At 41.9% G+C, this 18,921-nt stretch overlaps 1 protein-coding gene across 1 annotated transcript in view; it reads left to right on the top strand.

Moving 5' to 3' along the window:
- Window positions 1-747: 747 nt before the first annotated feature.
- DNAJC1 (DnaJ heat shock protein family (Hsp40) member C1) overlaps window positions 748-18,921 on the top strand; it is a 108,747-nt gene continuing 90,573 nt past the window's right edge. The window contains exon 1 of the mRNA XM_058025348.1: window positions 748-912. Within this exon, the coding sequence (XP_057881331.1) occupies window positions 748-912 (165 nt within the window). The remainder of the gene's footprint in view (window positions 913-18,921) is intronic.

The following is an 18,921-nucleotide window of genomic DNA, read 5'->3' on the forward strand; positions in this document are numbered from 1 at the left end:
GCGGAGCGATTTTAGGGTACAGTGGGTTACAGGAATCACACACGCCCTTAAGGAGTTAATGAAGACAGAAAATCGAAACACGATTTAGAGCGTGGGGGGGCCTCGCGGGCACCGCTGGCCCCGCAGGCACCGGGGCTCCACGGCCACGGCGGCAGCCGCGAGGGACCGGAGCCCTCCCCGTGTGTGTTCCCGTGTCCGTGTCCGTGTCCGTGTCCCTGTCCCCGTGCCCGTGTCCGTGTCCCTGTCCCCGTGTCCCCGTGCCCGTGTCCGTGTCCCTGTCCCCGTGTCCGTGTCCCTGTCCCTGTGTCCCTGTCCCCGTGTCCGTGTCCCTGTCCCCGTGTCCGTGTCCCTGTCCCCGTGTCCCTGTCCCCGTGTCCGTGTCCCTGTCCCCGTGTCCGTCCCCGCTGCTCCCGGCGGGACGGGGGAAGGGCGGGGCGGGGCGTCCGCGCGCACAGAGCTCGCGCCAGGAGCCGCTCGCGCCCTTCCCCCTCCGGCATCTCCATTGCGCGAGCGCCGGCCGTTGCCGGGGCGAGTGACGTCACGAGCCGCGGAGGCGGTGATTGGCCGGGCTGGGAGCGCCCCCCCCACCCCTCCTCCGCCGTGGGACCGCCGCTGCCGGGGCCGGGCCGGGCCTCGCGCGTCCCCTCAGAGCGGAGCGGCCGCCGCGGCGAGCGCGGCCTCCCCGGAGCCCCCCGGGCACGTCCCCGCTCCGCCCGCGCTCCAGTGCCGCCACCGCAGCCGGGGGTCATGGCCCGCCTGCGGCCCACCCCGCGCCCTCGGCTGCTGCCGCTCTTGGCGCTGCTGGCGCTGCTTGCGCCCCGCGCCCGCGCCTGGGACAGCGGCGACCTGGAGCTCTTCGACCTGGTGGAGGAGGTGCCGCGGAACTTCTACGACTTCCTGGGGGTGCAGCAGGTGAGCGAGGGACCGAGCCCGCCCGCCGCCCCCTGCCCTAGCCCGCCGCCCCCTGCCCTAGCCCGTTCCCCGTTCCCGCCCGTCACCGGTGCCCCTGAGCCCAGCGCAGCTGCCCGGCTCCCCCGCCGGCCCTCGGCCCTCGCCTGGCGCTGTCACCCTGCTCTGCCCTGGCCCCCGGGCAACGCGCCTGTCCCTTGCCAGCCTCCCCCTCCCGCTGCGGGGCTCTGCTCTGCTTCAGGTACTGCTCTGCTGCTTCTCCTTCCTGCCCCACCAGAAATCAGTCACCCTCTCCCACGCCTTTGTGTGCTCCTGCTGCCTGTTGCTTTCCTGAACATATCTCATTTTCTCCAAATGCATCTACAGCCAGACAAAAGTAGCTTCTGGGGTTTTCACACTTCCCATTCATATCGTCGGCATGGCAGTTTCTCACCTTTTCCTCCTCCTGCATAGCTGCTTGTCCTTATCTTAAGATTGTGCATCACCATGTGTCGCGGCTCATATTTTCTCTCACCCGTGCCATGTGGTAGACTGTGACCCTTTGCTGTGTTAATGGCTTGTAGATGGTTATATTCGTTTACTTTCCGTGTACCTTGGTTATTGTGTGTGGCTTTCACCTCTCTCTGATAAGTAACACCTAACATTAGAATTTGTTATGCACCTTCAGTTAATTTTTCATGCCAGTGTGGTCAAGACAGGAACTCCTGTTCGGAACACTTTTATCCCATGGTTTGTGTGTACATCTTGGATGTGGTTGCTGGTTTCATTGCTGCTTGGCATCTTCAGCTTGTATCACTTGTCTGGGCTCCCTTGTGATGCCCTTTCTTTTTTCTAGATGCTCTGCTCTATGTGTGACTCTCTACATGCACCTTAACCACTTATTTTACTTTCTTCCAATCAGTGTTTTTTTTCCTCAATAATGAAATACACAATTCTTTATATGCTGCTACTTCACCCAGAATCTCTAAAAGACATTTTGCCCTTTCTCTGTCTCCTAGTGCATTCTGTACCCCTAATAACTTCTCTTTCCAGTGCTGCATTCTGGGGATTGATCCTGTTTAAATGGCTTCCCTGCCAACTTTGGCATTTATTCTGATGTAGTTCTTGTAGGTTTTGAGAGTAATGACTGTATTTTCATTACTAAGGAGCATTTCACTACGGCTGTGTCTAAAAAGAGAGGGAAGATGTCTGCAGTGTATAAGTGTCCAGTTTTGGGAACTGCTGGCTGTGGTTGCTCTGACTCTGTTTTATCTTTTTCTTTCCTTGAGTCCTTCTTAAGCATCCAGTGTTAAATACTATGGAATGCCATCAACTATAAACACAGCAAGCACTGCTATTCATGTTTCATTTTCAGGACCCTAAAGATCTAAGTGTTAATTCTCAAAGAAAACTTTAGTGTTAGGTAATGTAGATATGCAAAACTTAATTTCTGTTAGTGATGTTCAGGTCTGATATGCAACTCTTTGTTAACATCTTCCACAGTCCTTTCTTCTAGGGCCAAATCTCTACCTTGCCATGTATGTTTAGCAAAATGTTAATTTTAACAAGCAAATATTCTTCTAGTTCACATTTTTACTCCTACTCATAATGGCAAACTTGTATCACTTGCAGTGTGGGAGCAAGGAAAAAGTTGGTGGGAGTGCAACACAAATGAAACAGAGTTTTTTGGGGTTTTTTTTGTTTAAAGTGTACTTTTGTTTAAAGAGGTCACTCATCTTGTCATTGTAGCCAAGTCTGGAAATGTACACATGCAGCAGAGTAAACCTGTGAGTGGAATAATGGAGTATGCAGTGTTGGGAGTTGAGCTTCAATGGGAATCTGTAAGATTGGAAATGCTGCGTGGATTTACAGGTTCTGTCACACTGTATCCTTTGTTCCTGCTGCTTGCTTCTCCAGCTCTGTGTCTGAACTTCCCTCAGGATCCTGGTGTCATCCAGAAGGGATGTTGTCCTGCAGTGCCTCTCTGGGCAGCTGCTGCTGTGCAGGTTACCTTTGAGAAGGGTAATGGCCCTTGTGACAGGATCAAGGGAGGTGCACAAATCTCAGGTGTGCTCTAGCCTACCCTGGCTGTCTCAACACCAAGCTGTCTTTTACCATAATGTCTCAATGTGATGCTTGCACATTTCTTCAGGTCTTCTGCTATTTTTTAATACTATGGTTTCATGGAGCTTATTTGCTTTGTATGTCATTCTTGTGGTAGTTGGGATGCTTTTGACTGTAGTGCTATAATTTCACTTTTTGTAGTTCTGGTACTAGAGGTTTCCTCCCCTGAGTTCAGGTGGTTTTTTTGTCAGCAAGAGTTGACTGTGTGTGTGACAATAGCCTTTATGGCCACACCTTTGAACTCTTTAATTATCTTTCATTCATCAAGGCTTGCTTTTCCTGCCACCCTTTCCTATTTCATTGCCTTTTATCATGTCCTGATAATCTCTTCTTCCTTCATGAACTTCTGGGGGAGGGGATACTTCTCCATTATGCAGGATGTAACTTCTGCATCTGAGATGTGGATGCTCAACTGTGTTTGTTAGCAGTAGTGTATCAGGGCTGCCAGATTTCTTCCAAACATGTCATCTTGTGTTTTGAAAAAATATAGGGAATGACTCTAATGCTTCCTTAAGGCATTAAAGCAGCTTAGGTTTTGATGGGAGAATTGTGGCACTGATGGTTGAACTCATATGATGTCAGAAGCTGATGCTGACCTCAGCTGACAGAGGCAGAAGGTATTGTGGGAAGTGCTGTAGCTCTCAAACATGCTTTGCTGAAGCTTCTGCTGCGTGGATTTTTTCACTCAAAATGGAGAGAAATGATTAGGGTTTTGTTGCTGTTCTATGCTTGCAGGAATATGGGTTTTGTTTTGTCATTTTAAGGGCCTTGTGGAAACCTTCTGGCACTCTCAGGTAACTCATCCAGCTCTGGCAAGGTGTTAAGTGTGAGCTGCTGTAGTTTTCTGGTATCAATGGCAAAGATAGAGGGTGAATGTGGAATGACAAAGTAAGAGTAAGATTGTGACTGTCTTGGCTGGTAAATAACTGACCTTTGTTCCTGATTTCAAAGAGGAATGGCTGAGCAATCTGCAAGTGCTCATGGAATGGTTGAGGTTGCAAGGTCCCTTCTTGTCCAACCGCCAAGTGTTAGGGGTGAGCACCTAGATTAAGAAATACCTGATTTTTATACAAGGACACAATCTATCTACTTGGCTTTTTATCAGACCTAATAGTACCATAGCATGAGGAGGTCTTGCACTGTTATGTTGTTACTATTGCTGTTCTGACCAACGTTGGAATTGCTCTACTTTCCCTTTCTTTGGTGGTTCTTAAATTGCTGATGTAACTGACTTAAATGATTCATATCAAACATTGCTGGTTTCAGGAAGTTGGACCTAGCAGAATGAGGATGTAATCTTTGGCTTGAGAAAAGGTTGCATTTCCCTGTCCCCCAAGTTACTGAAGAAAATAGAATCATAACCTCTTGACAAATCTGATGTAATAATAATTTCATTAATCACTTCAATATAGCCAGTTTAAAACCAACAAAGGAATCAGGACCATTCATCTAAACACTCAGATGAAGCAGCAGAATTAAAGCAGAGGCTATGCAGACTCAGTATTATGACAACCAGTTACCTGAGAATGAGAACATAGAAATGGGATGTTAACATCTTGGAAAAATTCCAGGAAGATCTGAGGAGCTGCAAGCTTATATGGTGGACAAATGAATGGGTCAAGTTAATGTTACAGTTCTTACAGCTTTTAATAGTTGATGCCTTCATGAATATGATATGCTTTGGATAAATCAACTTTGCATCAGTTGAACCTGTGGCTCTTCTTCCCAAAATATGCTTTTGATTACAACTTGTTAAAATGGCTTCAAGGGAATTATTTGTTCCTCTACTGTTTTTGACTAGCAGCCAGGAAGGCACTACAAGCCTCTGAAAGTCTTTTGAAATTTGTGATACAGTTCTTGGATACAAAGGATCTGATCAAAACATTTTTAGGTAACAGTTGTTTGTGAAGATGTATTGAATGCATGAGCTGCATTGCTGGAATTGAGCTGTGTGGAGCTGTGTGTTGTGTGTCAGGACAAGGAAGGTCTGCATAAGGCTTTGGCTTCCACTGGTGATCACATGAGGGAAGGGGTGGGGTGGAAGTTCTGCTGGGCCTGTGCATTGCAGGGAAACAAACACTCTGAGAGCTCTTTGGGGTACTGGAAGAGGCCCTGGGAGCTCAGGTGCTTGAGGGAGAGGTAACAAGCAGGACTTGCTGGCCTGCATGGTGGATAAGTATGTAACCTGAAAAATGTTGAGAGGGATATTTTCTTCAATATTGGCTTATGCCTTTCTTGTGGCACATGAGCTTCCTATTGAACCAGGCTCTAATGTGTTCGTGTGCCCTCACTGTAGAGAACTAAGAGTGTTATATCCACTGCAGGATGATGGCTTTGGTAGATGATGCTGCAGCATGAAGTCAGAACTGCATGTACAGAGCCTGATTTTGGTCTGAAGCCTGTGAGACACTGGTATGTAAGCAACTCCAAGAAAGTGCATGACATGAGAACCAAGGAGTTGGAGATCTATGGCTGTGGGAAACCACAACCTCTCCAGATGAGCTGGATGTGTTGGGCTAACAGGCTTCTTTCAAGAATGCTGGAACAGATGAGCTGTTGTGTACTGTGTCAGGTAGCAGGGTCTGACAGGGTTGTGACAATGTTTGCAATGTTTGGTGCTGTGGAACTGATGGCTGTGCTGTTTGCATTTTGGGGATTTTTTCTTGTTGAACTAACTCCAGGTTGGCTGCATAGACTCAATGCCTGTTTGTGTTGAAACATGCTGTTTGCACTCTTGATTTCACACCTTGTGGTTCAGTTCTCTCTGAAAGGAATCCTGTTCATCCGCTCCAGGACTGCTCACGATATGCAGTCAGTAGGTACAATAAAGCACTTGGATTTACACGTGCACTCCTGGGCTGCACTAAAAGTATGAGGTAGCTGCACCTTTAAGACTACAGGTTCTAGTAAATTGCTGACATTGAATTGTACCTCTTGGCATTGCTCTGTAAGAAAAGGAATGAACACCACAGCAAACTGTGTGGCTTTTATGGTATTATCAAGTGTTACTGGAGATGGAAGAAAACTCTCAGTAAGATTTCTACATGGTCTGTTTTATGCAAATGCATTGACTGAGGCATGCAGTGCATACATTACCACAGTTCAAAAGTTGTGAATTTGTATGTTATATAAATAAAGTTCTTGGACATATATTCAGTAACCTATTTTTCAGAAATAACGATGATCTTGGAAGTTGTCAGTGTTGTTTTGTCTGGTCCTGCCATAGTTCTGGCTTTGAATGGGTTACTGTCCAGAAAAAAATCTACATTAAACTATTTTTCTTATAGAACTTCTGAGGAACTTTGAGTACATAGATTGGTCCCTTTGAGTGGGAAGAAGCAGCTCTCTCTCCTGTGTATCTGTCCAAGGAATACTCTGAAGTCCTCCCCAAGAACAGCCTACCTGTACCCATGCAGTTCTGTCTTTCCTGGCAGGCAAGGTGCACAGAACTAGAGCAAGGAAGGAGGGAAATAGGGAGGGGTAGCCCAGAAACTCAGCAATGTGTTTGTTCTTCCCAATGACAGCTGCATTGCTCTCCACAGACATATTTTGGTTGCTCTTCTACCACTCAGACTGTTCTCCTCCCTGCTGCTTTTTGAGGTTAGAGTATGTGGGTGCAGTGTTGCTAAAATCATGGAGTGTGCATCATCTGCAAACAATTTAGCAAAAATGTAGTAGTTCAGTCTTCCAAGCTTTGGAAGTATTTGATCAAGTAAGACAAAACTTCACTTGAATGTGATTATAACATCACTTCTTCAGATGATTTTGTCAAAACTATGAGCTGTAAGCTATTCTTGCTTTGTTTTGTAAGATTATTTTATCTTGCATGACAAATAGGATATTCACTGTGACCTTCAAAAGTGTGCTGTGAAATGACATGGAGCCATGTAGCACCTTGGTGCCTCACTCATTCTGACAAAGAAAAGTTGTGATTAAACATCATGTCTAATGGTCTCAGCCTGTTCTGAGATTGCTTTCTGCTCTTGTTCAAAGGATGTGTTAAGGAGATCTAAATTGGAAGGCATGAGATTGAAATGTGCTGTCAATTGCAACATCAGAATTCTCAGTTAGATGAAATGTTTCCAAGTTTCCAAAAATAATTAACTTCCATAATACACAACTGGGTGATAGTAGTAGCAGACCTTTATTTGAATACTGAGGGATTTTAGTAATTCCTGAAATTGTATTTCTTTTAAGCCCATGAATGTGCTGTCAGCATTGAGGCAGTGAAAGTCCATTGCACTGGTTCAAACAAAAGTATAATCAGAAAATCCAGTTTTGTTTCTGGTGGCTTTAGCTGTAATGTCAGTTCATTCCATAAAAGTAATTGTGTGGTTTTCCTTAGTATGTTACTGGGACACAGCTTTGCATCCCTTTATGGTTAAAATCTTCCTTTCTGAATGTGTTACTTGTAAGTTATACATAGAACTGAGATTTTCAGCAGCTCTGGAAACTCTGCTTGTCCCAGAAGATGTAAATTATTAAGGTTGTGTGAAGTCATCATTGATATTATTCACTTGGATCCTGTAGAACAAAGTTGTTTGGATTTTGAGTAGTTTAATGGCTTCTAAGTCACCATAGAGAAGTGCTAATGATAACTGCAGCATTTGTAACTGGGAATGGTGCAGGGTACAGGTTTCTTTGTGTTTTGGGATTTTTTTAAATTGCTGAATTTAGAGGTAAACTGCTGGTAATGTATTCTGTTCTGTAAATGCCCTGCCCTTATCTTTTTGTTCAGTGTTGTTGCATATAAAAGTGATTGAAACATCTAGACATGTAAAGCTTGTATTTTCCATAAAAATGGGTTTTCTGCATTGTTGTCTATTAAATTTCTACTTGGATGTTGTCCAAGATTTTTTTTCTTTCATTGTTGTCTCCTTTTTTCAAGACACAAAAGTGCTTTGGAATCTACCAATTTAAGTAGTTTTAAAGACACCTACTCTTAACTTTTCCTGACAATTCATTCATGTACTTTCCTGATTTCTTTCAGGTTATCTTTTTCTTCTTTCTTGCTGTTTAGAAGAATATACAGCAGTAGGAAATTGTTATGTTTGGGAACCCAAGGGAGCTGACAGTATTCAAAGTGCAGTAAAAAGGATAAAACAAGCAGTCTTGAATTGGTTTGGTTTTGGTTTTTTTTTCCTTTCTGTAGCAGCAATAATGTTTCAGCTCTTTCTCTCTATACTTCTTGTTTCACTAATCCTTTAAGGATGTATCCATAATAGTTTGATCTTCAAAATGCAGAAGAAAGAAATGTTTTTGGTTGTTTTTTTTCCCCAAGTAGTTCTGTGTTTGAGCTGTAATTCATTGAAGGGATTGACCAATTCTTAGTGTAGGAGAGTGGGTAACCTGTGCTGGAGGCCTTTGGTGCTTGCAAATGGCTCTGCATTTTATGGTGGCTCAAAATTCATCTCCTTTGCTGAAGTTCTGGGTATGTGCCCAGGGTGGGATCTGACACAGCTATGTAATTGGTCTAACATGGAATTTTGTAAACAACTTCCCAGTGGGCCTTTTACTGCTTGACTGCTGTGGATTGATGTGGATTTGATGACTGCAGTCATCATATTTGTCTGTAAAGCTGTGTAAAAAAAAAAAAGAAATCATAGAGGCAGCCCTAATTTCATTCTCTTGAATGATAAAGCTTTTATGCTCCATCTACAGTCATTTTACAATTAAGATTAACATGGTTTTCTAATCAGATCTAGAGAAAACTGTAGCTTCAAGGGGGATATTTGGAGGTATCTGTGGTGCTATTTTAACTTTAAGTATGTGGTAAAATTTAAAAAATAAAATGAGAATTCAGCATATAAGATGTTCCTTAATTGGTTTGGTGCTTCTTGTGCTCTCAGCAGACCTGGTAACAAAGAGTCTGTGGTGCTGTTGCACAGCTGGGTCAGTGAGAATGAGAGTATAAGTGATAACAGAGGGGTTTATTTTGTCTCTAAGAATGGGTTTGATACACATTAATTTCCTCCTTTTATTCATTTTAATATCTGGAATGTTTTGGTTTTCCACAGAATCCTAGTGGGCTAACAAAATTCATGCAGCATATGAAAATCTGCAGGTTTGCTTTTGATTTGCTTCTCAGTCTTTGTGCTTTTGCTTAGCTAGCTGCTGTGCAGGTTAGAAATTTGCTTCTCTTTTGGTTTTTTTCCCTTGCAGTGTGAAATTGTTGGGTTTCCCTAAACTATGAGATTTGGGGATTCTGGGTTTCTTTGCTGGTTTTCTGAACCCTTTGCTGGGTTCAGAACTGGCTGGATGGCCGGGCCCAGAGAGTGCTGGTGAATGGTGTCACATCCAGCTGGCGACCAGTCACCAGTGGTGTCCCTCAGGGGTCTGTGTTGGGATCAGCTTTGTTCAATATTTTTATTGATGATATGGATGAGGGCTTAGAGTCTTTTATTAGTAAATTCGCCGATGATACTAAATTGGGAATGAGTGTAGATCTACTAGAGGGGTGTAGGGCTCTCCAGAGAGACTTGGAACGGCTGGACGTATGGGCAGAATCAAACGGGATGAACTTCAATAAGTCCAAGTGCCGAGTACTGCACTTCGGCCACAATAACCCCCTGCACCGATACAAGCTGGGGACGGAATGGCTGGACAGTGCTCAGGTGGAAAGGGACCTGGGGGTGCTGGTTGACAGTCGGCTGAACATGAGCCAGCAGTGTGCCCAGGTGGCCAGGAGGGCCAATGCCATCCTGGCCAGTATCAGAAATGGAGTGGCCAGCAGGAGCAGGGAGGTCATTCTTCCCCTGTACTCAGCACTGGTGAGGCCTCACCTGGAGTATTGCATCCAGTTCTGGGCCCCTCACTTTAGGAGGGATGTTGAGTTGCTTGAGCGTGTCCAGAGGAGGGCAACGAGGCTGGTGAGGGGCTTGGAGCACAAGCCATACGAAGAGCGACTGAGGGAGCTGGGGTTGTTTAGCCTGGAGAAAAGGAGACTCAGGAGTGACCTCATCACTCTCTACAACTTCCTGAAGGGTGGCTGTGGTGAGCTGGGGGTCGGTCTCTTTCTCCGGGCGACAACAGATAGAACAAGAGGACACAGTCTCAAGCTGCGTCAAGCCAGATGTAAGTTAGAAGTAAGAAGGAAATACTTCACAGAAAGAGTGGTCAGATACTGGAATCATTTACCCAGTGAGGTGGTGGAGTCATCATCCCTTGAAGAATTCAAAAAAAGACTGGATGTGGCACTTGCTGCCATGATCTAGTTGAACAGTTAGAACATCGGCTGGACTTGATGATCTTATAGGTCTCTTCCAGTCTTGAAATTCTGTGATTCTGTGATTCTTTTGTTTATTGTTTGTATGTCAGTCATGTTTGGATGTTACTGACTCTGTATAAAAGTGATTTGTAAACAGTCTCACATAGGTGATAATGTATTGTACACATGTTATATGTTACAGCTATGCAAACAGTAACAGTTTAAAGCAGGATTCTGTATTCCTGGCCTCTCATCTGAGGCTTTGCTTAAGTGCAGCTTTCCTAAATGACCTGGTTGCAGGCCTTGCAAACTATTCTTACTGATGTCACATGTGGGGTGAGAGGTGAAGAAAGTTCATATGCAATCTCTGATAGATGGGAAATTCATCCTTATCAGTGTTAATCTGGAAAATTTGTGGAAGAAACCAGACAATGCATAGGAGCTGTTGAAATAAAATTGCTTGGTAACCCTCGTATGACTGAAGAGAGAAGGAAGAACTAGAGAGGTCTTTCCACATGGGCTGTAATTCTGAAATGCTGCTGTCTCCAGTACTGTACTTGTTGAAGGAAGCATTCAGTGCTGATGAGGACATGAGAAAGCTGTGAAATAGCCTTACTGCACTGATTTGGGTTGAATAGCTTCTCTTTTGAGGGACAATGATTGTTTATACCTACCCATAAAACTATTGCAAATGATTTTTTTAGTGTGATTGATCAATGCTTTACTACATTTTATTTATTTATTTAGCCTAAATTTGTTTTATCAAATTGATCAGTTTTAATTCAGTTTTATCAAACTGATTTAGGCTAGCTTTTGTATTCAGTAATCACCATTTCAAACTCAGTAATTTCTGTAGTGTTCTTCTGTGGGATATAAATGCTGTGATGGGAGAATGAGAGTTGGTATGCCATTTAACTTTGTGACAGTCTAGGTCATATTATGAATTGCTTTACTGGATGTTGTGTCTAGCAATGGCTGCTAAAATGTTATACTACAAAAAAAGTCTGTAAAATTTAAACCTACATGGAAGCCTCTTCCCATTTCCTATTAAGATTTATTAAAAATCTTATTCAATTCTTGCATTTCTTTATATTGATTAAAAATTTGAAATAGGTGTGTTTTCCAGTCTGAGTCTACCTATCCATTGAATAAAATGTATTTCTTCTGTCAAGATATAACTTGTGTGGCTTGTGTTTCTGTTTTACTTCAGAATTTTCTATTTCTTCTTTAGAAGCCTTTCCACACTCCAAGCTAAGTCAGCAGCATTCAAAACAAAGCAAAAAATTCAAATGTTGGCTTGTGTCTGTTGAGAATGGAGTGTTCATAGTTGAAGTACAGATTGAGGGGATCAGCCAGTCAGTTGTTTTTTGCAGCTTATGATGGTGAAAGAACAAACTTCTTCTGTGTATAAATTGTGTACTGTATTTGAAAATTAATTGTAGCTGATTTATATTTATTGTCACTTCCATGGTACAGAGTTCCCATGCTGGAGGGCACCATTACTCCATGTAGTAAATATTTTTGGTCTTTTCTGTTTGAGTAATACTAGGTGCTTAATTAGAAAGTAGTTGTGTACGTTTTTTGTTTTGTTTTAAAGGAAAACTAGTTGTTAAACTAGTTGTTTGCTAGAGAGATAGACTTAATCTATTTCTGACTTAAGAATTTCATCAATCATGATGAGTTTGGCCTTTCATACACTTAACCTCTCTTACCTATAAACAGATATGATCTGTAGACACCTTAATTTTCTGGAGGAGATGCAGACCTCTGTATAGTGACCTTAGATTAAAGGACAACAGCTGCTGTATCAGTTAAAAAATAATGTGATTTTTAGTGCACTTGAGAGTGCTAAACAGCCTTGCCTTATCTGGCAGTAGTCTGGACTTGTCTTGGGCAATGCACCCTGATGGTCATTGGGGGCCTGCTTCCATCCCACAGTGTGGATTTTGTCTCCAGCTAGGGCATCCCTCCATGTCAGCCAAAGCTCCTTGGATACCTTGCAGGAATGCTGTCAATGTGCTGGCTGGTTTCTACTCTTGTTTCTTATTTTTTATGCACTTCTGTGTTATCCTTGCACTTCTTTCTTTAATAAAAGCAATGAAACCAGTGGCAATAGATGTGTCACTGGGGAGCACCTGTGAGCATAACCATGTTTTGCAGTCCATTTGCCCCCTGTACCTTTCAGCTGCCACAGTTTTTGATTAACAATGTTCAGAGGTGCATTCCTGGTGGTACCTTTCGGTCTGGTGCTGTACAGTGGATTTGTAGAACTGTCAGCAGTGTCTTGGATCACTTAGTGATTTATACTTGCCAGCTGCAAGCTCTGCTCTGTGTAGGAAAGGTGTAGTTTAAGGCAACACTCTTAGCTACACTGAATCTTATCTCACTTTTTTGCTAGATCACTTGGTATTCTCTTGCTTGTGTCTGATACCTACCCAAAACATTTGGCATCACTGCATGCTTGGCTCTTGAGGTTGTCTTTGAAAATGCTGAATGAAGCCAGTGCCAGCACCAATCCCCCAGCAGGAGACCTTTCAGCTGCCTTTTCTCTGCCCTGAAGACTGGCCGCTAGACCTTGCTTTTTGTACCCTGTTCATTAATTTTCTTTTTGTAAGACTTTTTCCTCCTATCTTGTGTAAAGTTAGTCACTTTAATAGCCTTTGGTATGGAACCTTGTCAAAAGCTTTTTCAAAATTGTCAGGTCCCTGGTGGCATTTTCTTTGCAGTACTGGCTTATTTTCCTTACCTGCAGGTGTGCAGTTTTTTATATACATTTATTTCAGCAGCCTCAGGTGATAGCTATGGTCCTGACTTATTAGCACGTAGTTTGCCTCTTTGGGGTAATATGTCTAATATGTATTTCAAGTTGAATTCTCTTCTTTTGACCTGCCAGGAACACAATTGGTGTGAGAATCTCCTGAACACCTCCAACAGAGAAGATTCATTAAGTGAATTATGAAATTACTTGTCTGTAGCTTTGTTCCTAAATGAAACTTTTCATAGTTTTGTCATCAAGCAGTCTCTAACAGCTTGGTTTTGATTACATCTGAAGAAATAAAAGGGTTTTGAATATAAAATAAATTGACACTCTAGTTTGCTTGGACAAATACAGAAGTCCTCAGTAACATGCTGGAAAGAAGTAGCAAAGCATTTTCTTAGCTATGCATTCCATGAATTCTGATGGAACTGGCACAGAAATCCACCATGTTGCTGTTGTGGTTATTTATTGTTGGAAGGAAGAATAGCTGCTGTTGTGCCATTTTTCCTGTTTGATTAACTGCTCCACGTAAATGATTGAGCACATTTTCATAGGAACCCAGGCTTTTAACTGAGATATCCATAGGGAGTTCAGGAACATCATCTGCTTCTGCTCACTTTGCTTTGGTTACTGCTTTCAGCTCTGTAGCATCAGTCATGGACAGCAATTCCCATTTCAGGCAGCAAGACAGAGGGTTTGGGCTTGTGTTACTACTGGAGTTAAGACTTGAGCAGAGTTGGTTTGCATCCTCTCATCCCTCCCTCCTTTTTGACTCACAGTGACTTTATACCATAGTAAATCTGTGGATTTATTATTTCTGCAGCAAAGTTCTTACTGTGATGTACTTAAGTATATTGTTTTGGGAACAATAAGAATATTTTAATCCAGTTATTGTAATTCTTATGGTACCACTTACTTGCTATGTCTTTGATTATTCCTACTGGTTTAGGCAAGATTTTGGTATTGCATAAATCAAAGTGAAGACTTCAATTTTGTGTTTTCTATTGGGTGTTGGCATTGTGAAGAGAAGGTTTTTTGTGAAGACAGGGTTTTCTGAAATACCCTCACTTCCAGAAGTTTTTAAAAGGTAGAGACTTGCTGAAATAACTTTTGCAGCAGGGAACTTGTTTGAAATAGAGGAGCTTTAATTGAACATTCTAAAGCTAAAAGTTGTGTCAGATAAAGGGTGTTGAATTTCAAATTTTCAGTACAGTTCTTTATTGTATAATCAATTTTCTTATTCTTCTAAATAGACTTGATCTGTTTATTGTTCAGGGACAGAATAAAGTCATAGTTCTAGGTCCTATTTAAAGGAATTCAACCCTGTCTCTAATCCTGTGTGTTGCTTCCATGCTGTGCATGCACCTTGACTATCATCAAGAAATGAGAATTTAGGGTAGACTGTGCTGTTTGCCAGCATCTGCATGTCTGATGTGGTCCATTGAGAAGTCAAATTTGGGAACACAAGGAAACAGTATCTAGAAAAGAGTGTGGGGTAATGCAAGATGAAATCAGACTCTTTTCTGGGAACAGTGGTTTTGCAGGTACAATGTACTGGGTGCAGAGTTTAGATGGAGATTTTGTAGCAGAGGTGTTGGTGCTAAATACTTCCTGTTTTAAGTTCCATTTGGGATTGTCTCTCTAGGCTGCAGTTTGTTTTAGTGTGACAGCAAATTGCAATATATAGTTTGCTTTATCTTGATTTTTAGGTAAAACTGTAATATTTAATTCTCTCAGTCTCTGAAGATGTATGTTTGAGTGGACTGTTTTTACATCCAAAATGTTTAGGTAATACTATATTCTCTAATAAAAATGGATAGAGTTGGAGAGAAATCCATTTGAATTGAAAATCATGCCCTAACAATGAAGTACTTTAATCTTGATGCTATTTCCTATTTTAAATCACGCTGTTTTAAAGTTTTCAGCTCAAAACTTTTGTCAGCATTCATTTCATAATACCTGAAGTCTAAAAAGTAATTTGGAACACATGTTTAAAAAGTGCTCTTGCATACTTGCATAGGTTGGTATTGTGCATTGCAGAATGTTGACTTCCCTTGTAAATGTATTTGTGAAAATAAACACTGCTTAACACTGAATATGGATATCCACGTTTGCTTTCTAAGAAAAATTCTTTCATTTGTCTTCTGTGTGACTTCCTCAAAGTTCAGATTTTTAACACAAAAATATTATTTTTGGAAAAGAAAATATGACTGGTATTTAGACAACTGTTAGCAGGGGCATATCTCCTTAAATTTCTGACCAAAAGGAAGCAGAAGACTGTGAAATGTGTCTTCACTTGTGGAATATGTAAGATGCATTCCTGTAGCTTCTGGGTCTTTTGTAACAGATTAACTCAAAGACACTGTCATTGAATTAATGGTGTCCCATTATTATCAGGGTATTGGTTATCCTGTCTGCTGTCATGAGATATGAGAGCCTTACATGACAGCTGCTTAGACGTGATTGGATTGATACTATGGCCAGGAAAGGCAGTACTGGACGAGGCTGCTTTCTGAAATTGATTTCTCAGTCAAGACAGAATTGTATCTTGATCAACTATTCAATATTTTGCAATTCAGCTAAGACAAATATACAAACTATTTCCCATTCAGTTACAAGTGTGGAACTTGTCATACAGCCAAGCACCCTCCCCACCCCCAATGCACGCTGGGGCTGCTCGTGCAGTCTCAGGGTTTGGCTGCAAGGCTGAAAGGAGTGCACATCCTGTGGTCATTGCCATGCCTCACCTCAGTAGGAGATTCACAGCATAGTTTAGTAAGATGATTTTTTTACTGTTCTTGAGGGCTAGCTTGCTCAACCAGAGTTTCCTCTTGGACTCTCCATTGGCAAAGGGTGGACGGATAAAAAGATTCACATATCAAAAAATTATCAGTGTGCGCTCTGACAACCCCCCCCCCCCCCCAATCTATTAGTGGATTTAGGCATGAAGGTAAGAATGGCTAAAAAGATGGAGTCTTGTATGAGTTGGCAAAGCTGAAAAATAACAAACTGTCATGATAAAAATCTATTTTTTTGTCCAGTTAAATAGTGAAACCTGTACTGCCAGTTAAAGATGAGATGGTATGAAGTGGTGGTAAAAAGAAAAATTAAGGCTTCATGAACATTGATCTCACAGATACTCTAAAAACATGGAAAAATCCAATGAAATGTGGAAATTAACAGATCTTTCCCCCTCCTTCCCTGCTTAATTGTTTGTTGGGATTTGTTTTTTAGGTTTTTTTAAGGGTTTTTTGTTTGTTTGGGTTTTTTGCTTGTTTCTGTTTTTTTGTGTGTGACTGAATTAGTTCAAGAGCATTAGCTTGTGTGCTAGGCTATGGTAAGTGTAATACAGATAATTTTTCAGTCTAGAAAAGGCTCTCTGCCTCTCAGCCCAAGGCTTGTGCTCTGGGATTTTGGTAGTAACAGATTCATATATTGGCAGTAGGTACCTTGAAAACAGGATTAGTTTTCCCAAGGATTCTGTCTTGCAATGACTTGGTTAAGGAAAAGCATAATTGCAAGGAGTGAAATAATGCTCTAGGTGAGCTGTACTAGTGTAAAATCTGTCAGCTCCCCTGCTGCACAGTGCAGGGTGGCACTTTGCTGAGCCCAACTCTGGCAAGAGGGAGGAGAGCAGAAGAACAGAGTGAGCCAGCATGTGCTTGGGATAGCCAGCTACTCCAGGGAAGTTTCTTATGCTCGGTCTTGCTGGCTGCCTAACAGGCTTGAGGCCTTCTGTATTCAGTTTTTAAAATAATTATCTAATTGGTGGTTTTAGCAAGAATTATTGCATGTGCTCTGGTATAACTGCTGTAAAATTGTGTTTCTTTTCAAGCATCAGGAAAAGTGCTGCAGTTTCTAATATCGCCCAAGGACAGGAGATAATCGTCAAGAGATTCATTGCTGATCTTTTGATGACATTTTGAAGTTGCATCTTGCTTATTATGCTGTCCTTTGTTTTCTTTGTTTAAGTTGAACCTTGGTGGTTTTATTTGGATAAAATATGGACACCTATCCCACGTTCTGACAAATCCTGGTTCAGATGACATTTTGGATGAGTTGATCTTAAATTTCTAGGCCACAGCCTTTCCTCTAGAGTCCCAATGATGACATCTTGACAGAGAAGAGCAAAGGCAAGTGTTCTTCTTTTAGCACTAGGATAACACCTGTAGCCCCAGAAAGGAACATTATGCTTCCTTGTAGACCTCCTGCGTGTTTAGTTTCAGTTGAGCTTTGTTATGTTCTTTACCCAGAAAAGATGCAAACAAAACTTCAAAATTACCTACACTGATAATTTTTCATTTCTTCAGTTTCTTATTTCTTTCTAGACATTGTAACGGATCTGCCTACAAGGACTTGATTTTCTAGATTAATGTTTGGCAACAGGTTTACAGTTTTTGCTGCCATTAGCTTGCTGGACTTCCTGGTGGTTTTCTTGTTGTTGTTTTGATTTTGTCCTTTTTTTGCATCATTTTTTCCCCAGTGAAATCCCTTTCTTCAAACTGTTAATCCTGGAATGATGATGAAGTACGAGACAGTTAAGTAAATGATTTCTTGTTCTTTGGGATGCCCAAAGCCGTTTTCACCCAGCCGGTTCTGTGTTTGTACATGAGGGCGGTGTCCGGGGTCCCTGGTGGCCGCAGCTGGGAACTGCTGTGCTGCTCTGATGCCTGAGTGCAGTTACAGCTTTGGGAGTGCATCCAGGAACCTTCTGCAGTGCAGTTCTGGAGCTAGTAACTGCTCTCTGTTCATTTTCCATGGCTTCTGTGCTTGTTGTTTTTTGATTTTCTTTCACTCTAATTTTTAGAGGCTGCGAGAATGAGCAATCTGACAGTCCTCTCCGTTCTGCTTGGGTTATACTGTACTTTGCCTTCTGAGTTAATTTCCCTTTTTTATTTGGCCTCTCATTAAGAACTAGTTATCAATCAGGGATGCTTTACAGGGATATCTGTAACTTTTAAAGCACCCTTTCTCTGGTTACTTTTCTTATCAATGTGTTTGACTCTTCTGAGATATCTGCAGTCAGTTCAAACTACATGTAATCGTGTTTGGGAGGAAAAACTGAGGGTTTTTAAATTTCTTGTTAATGTCCAATGTCTTCTGTTTGTCACTCCTAATCTTTAAGGTCATCTTTTTTCTTTATTGTGTGGTTGGTTGGTTTGTTTTTAAATGTATTCCTGCTGCCATCAGATTTTACTGTGGCTTTCACTGCTCATCATAAATTCAGTCTGCCCTTTCAGCTTGGGAGCTAAAGTGGTTGCATGCACCCTGGTTAACTTACATTTCAATTACTTCAGGAACACCCTCTTTGTCTAATCCCTATGCTTTCTGTAACTGACTGGCTAAAATTGGTTTTGGCTTTTCGGTTGGACCTGGAGATGAATTGCCAAGCAACAGGCACTTAGTGTTGCCTTGATATTAAAGCTACATATGGCTTTAGGCTGCATGGTACAGTTGCCCTGTATATTCCCATTTTTATTTTAATCCTTACATAGTTTGGCATTGTTGGTAGTGCTTTTTTATTTATTTGGGTTTTGTCTTTGCCAGTTCACTGATTTCTGTTCAGTTTTTAGTCTCTTCTTATTCATGTAATTCCTGAAGATCCATTTTTACTTCTGCCTGCCAGAATCAGTTCTATCCCTCCTTTCCCAACACTGTAGAAGAAATAATTGTCCTAAGTTTCCCAGTATATACTATTTTTATTTGTGGCTTTTAAAAGTTATTCTTAAATAAATACTTGATATGTTCTAAATTTCACTATCTAGGTGTTGTACCAATTATTATTTTGAAGGAGGATTTTTTACAACTGTGTTTGAAAATTTCTGGTGTAGAAATGAAGTGTCTTTGGATGAGCAGGCTGGGTTCCAGGGACAAGCAAACACAGAAGTCAGATCTTTCAGACTGACCTCTTCCAGCTGGAAAGTTTGACTGTCTGGAGGTTGCT

This window comes from Melospiza georgiana, chromosome 1, assembly GCF_028018845.1.
Source record: "Melospiza georgiana isolate bMelGeo1 chromosome 1, bMelGeo1.pri, whole genome shotgun sequence".
Classification (NCBI taxonomy): Eukaryota; Metazoa; Chordata; class Aves; order Passeriformes; family Passerellidae; genus Melospiza; species Melospiza georgiana.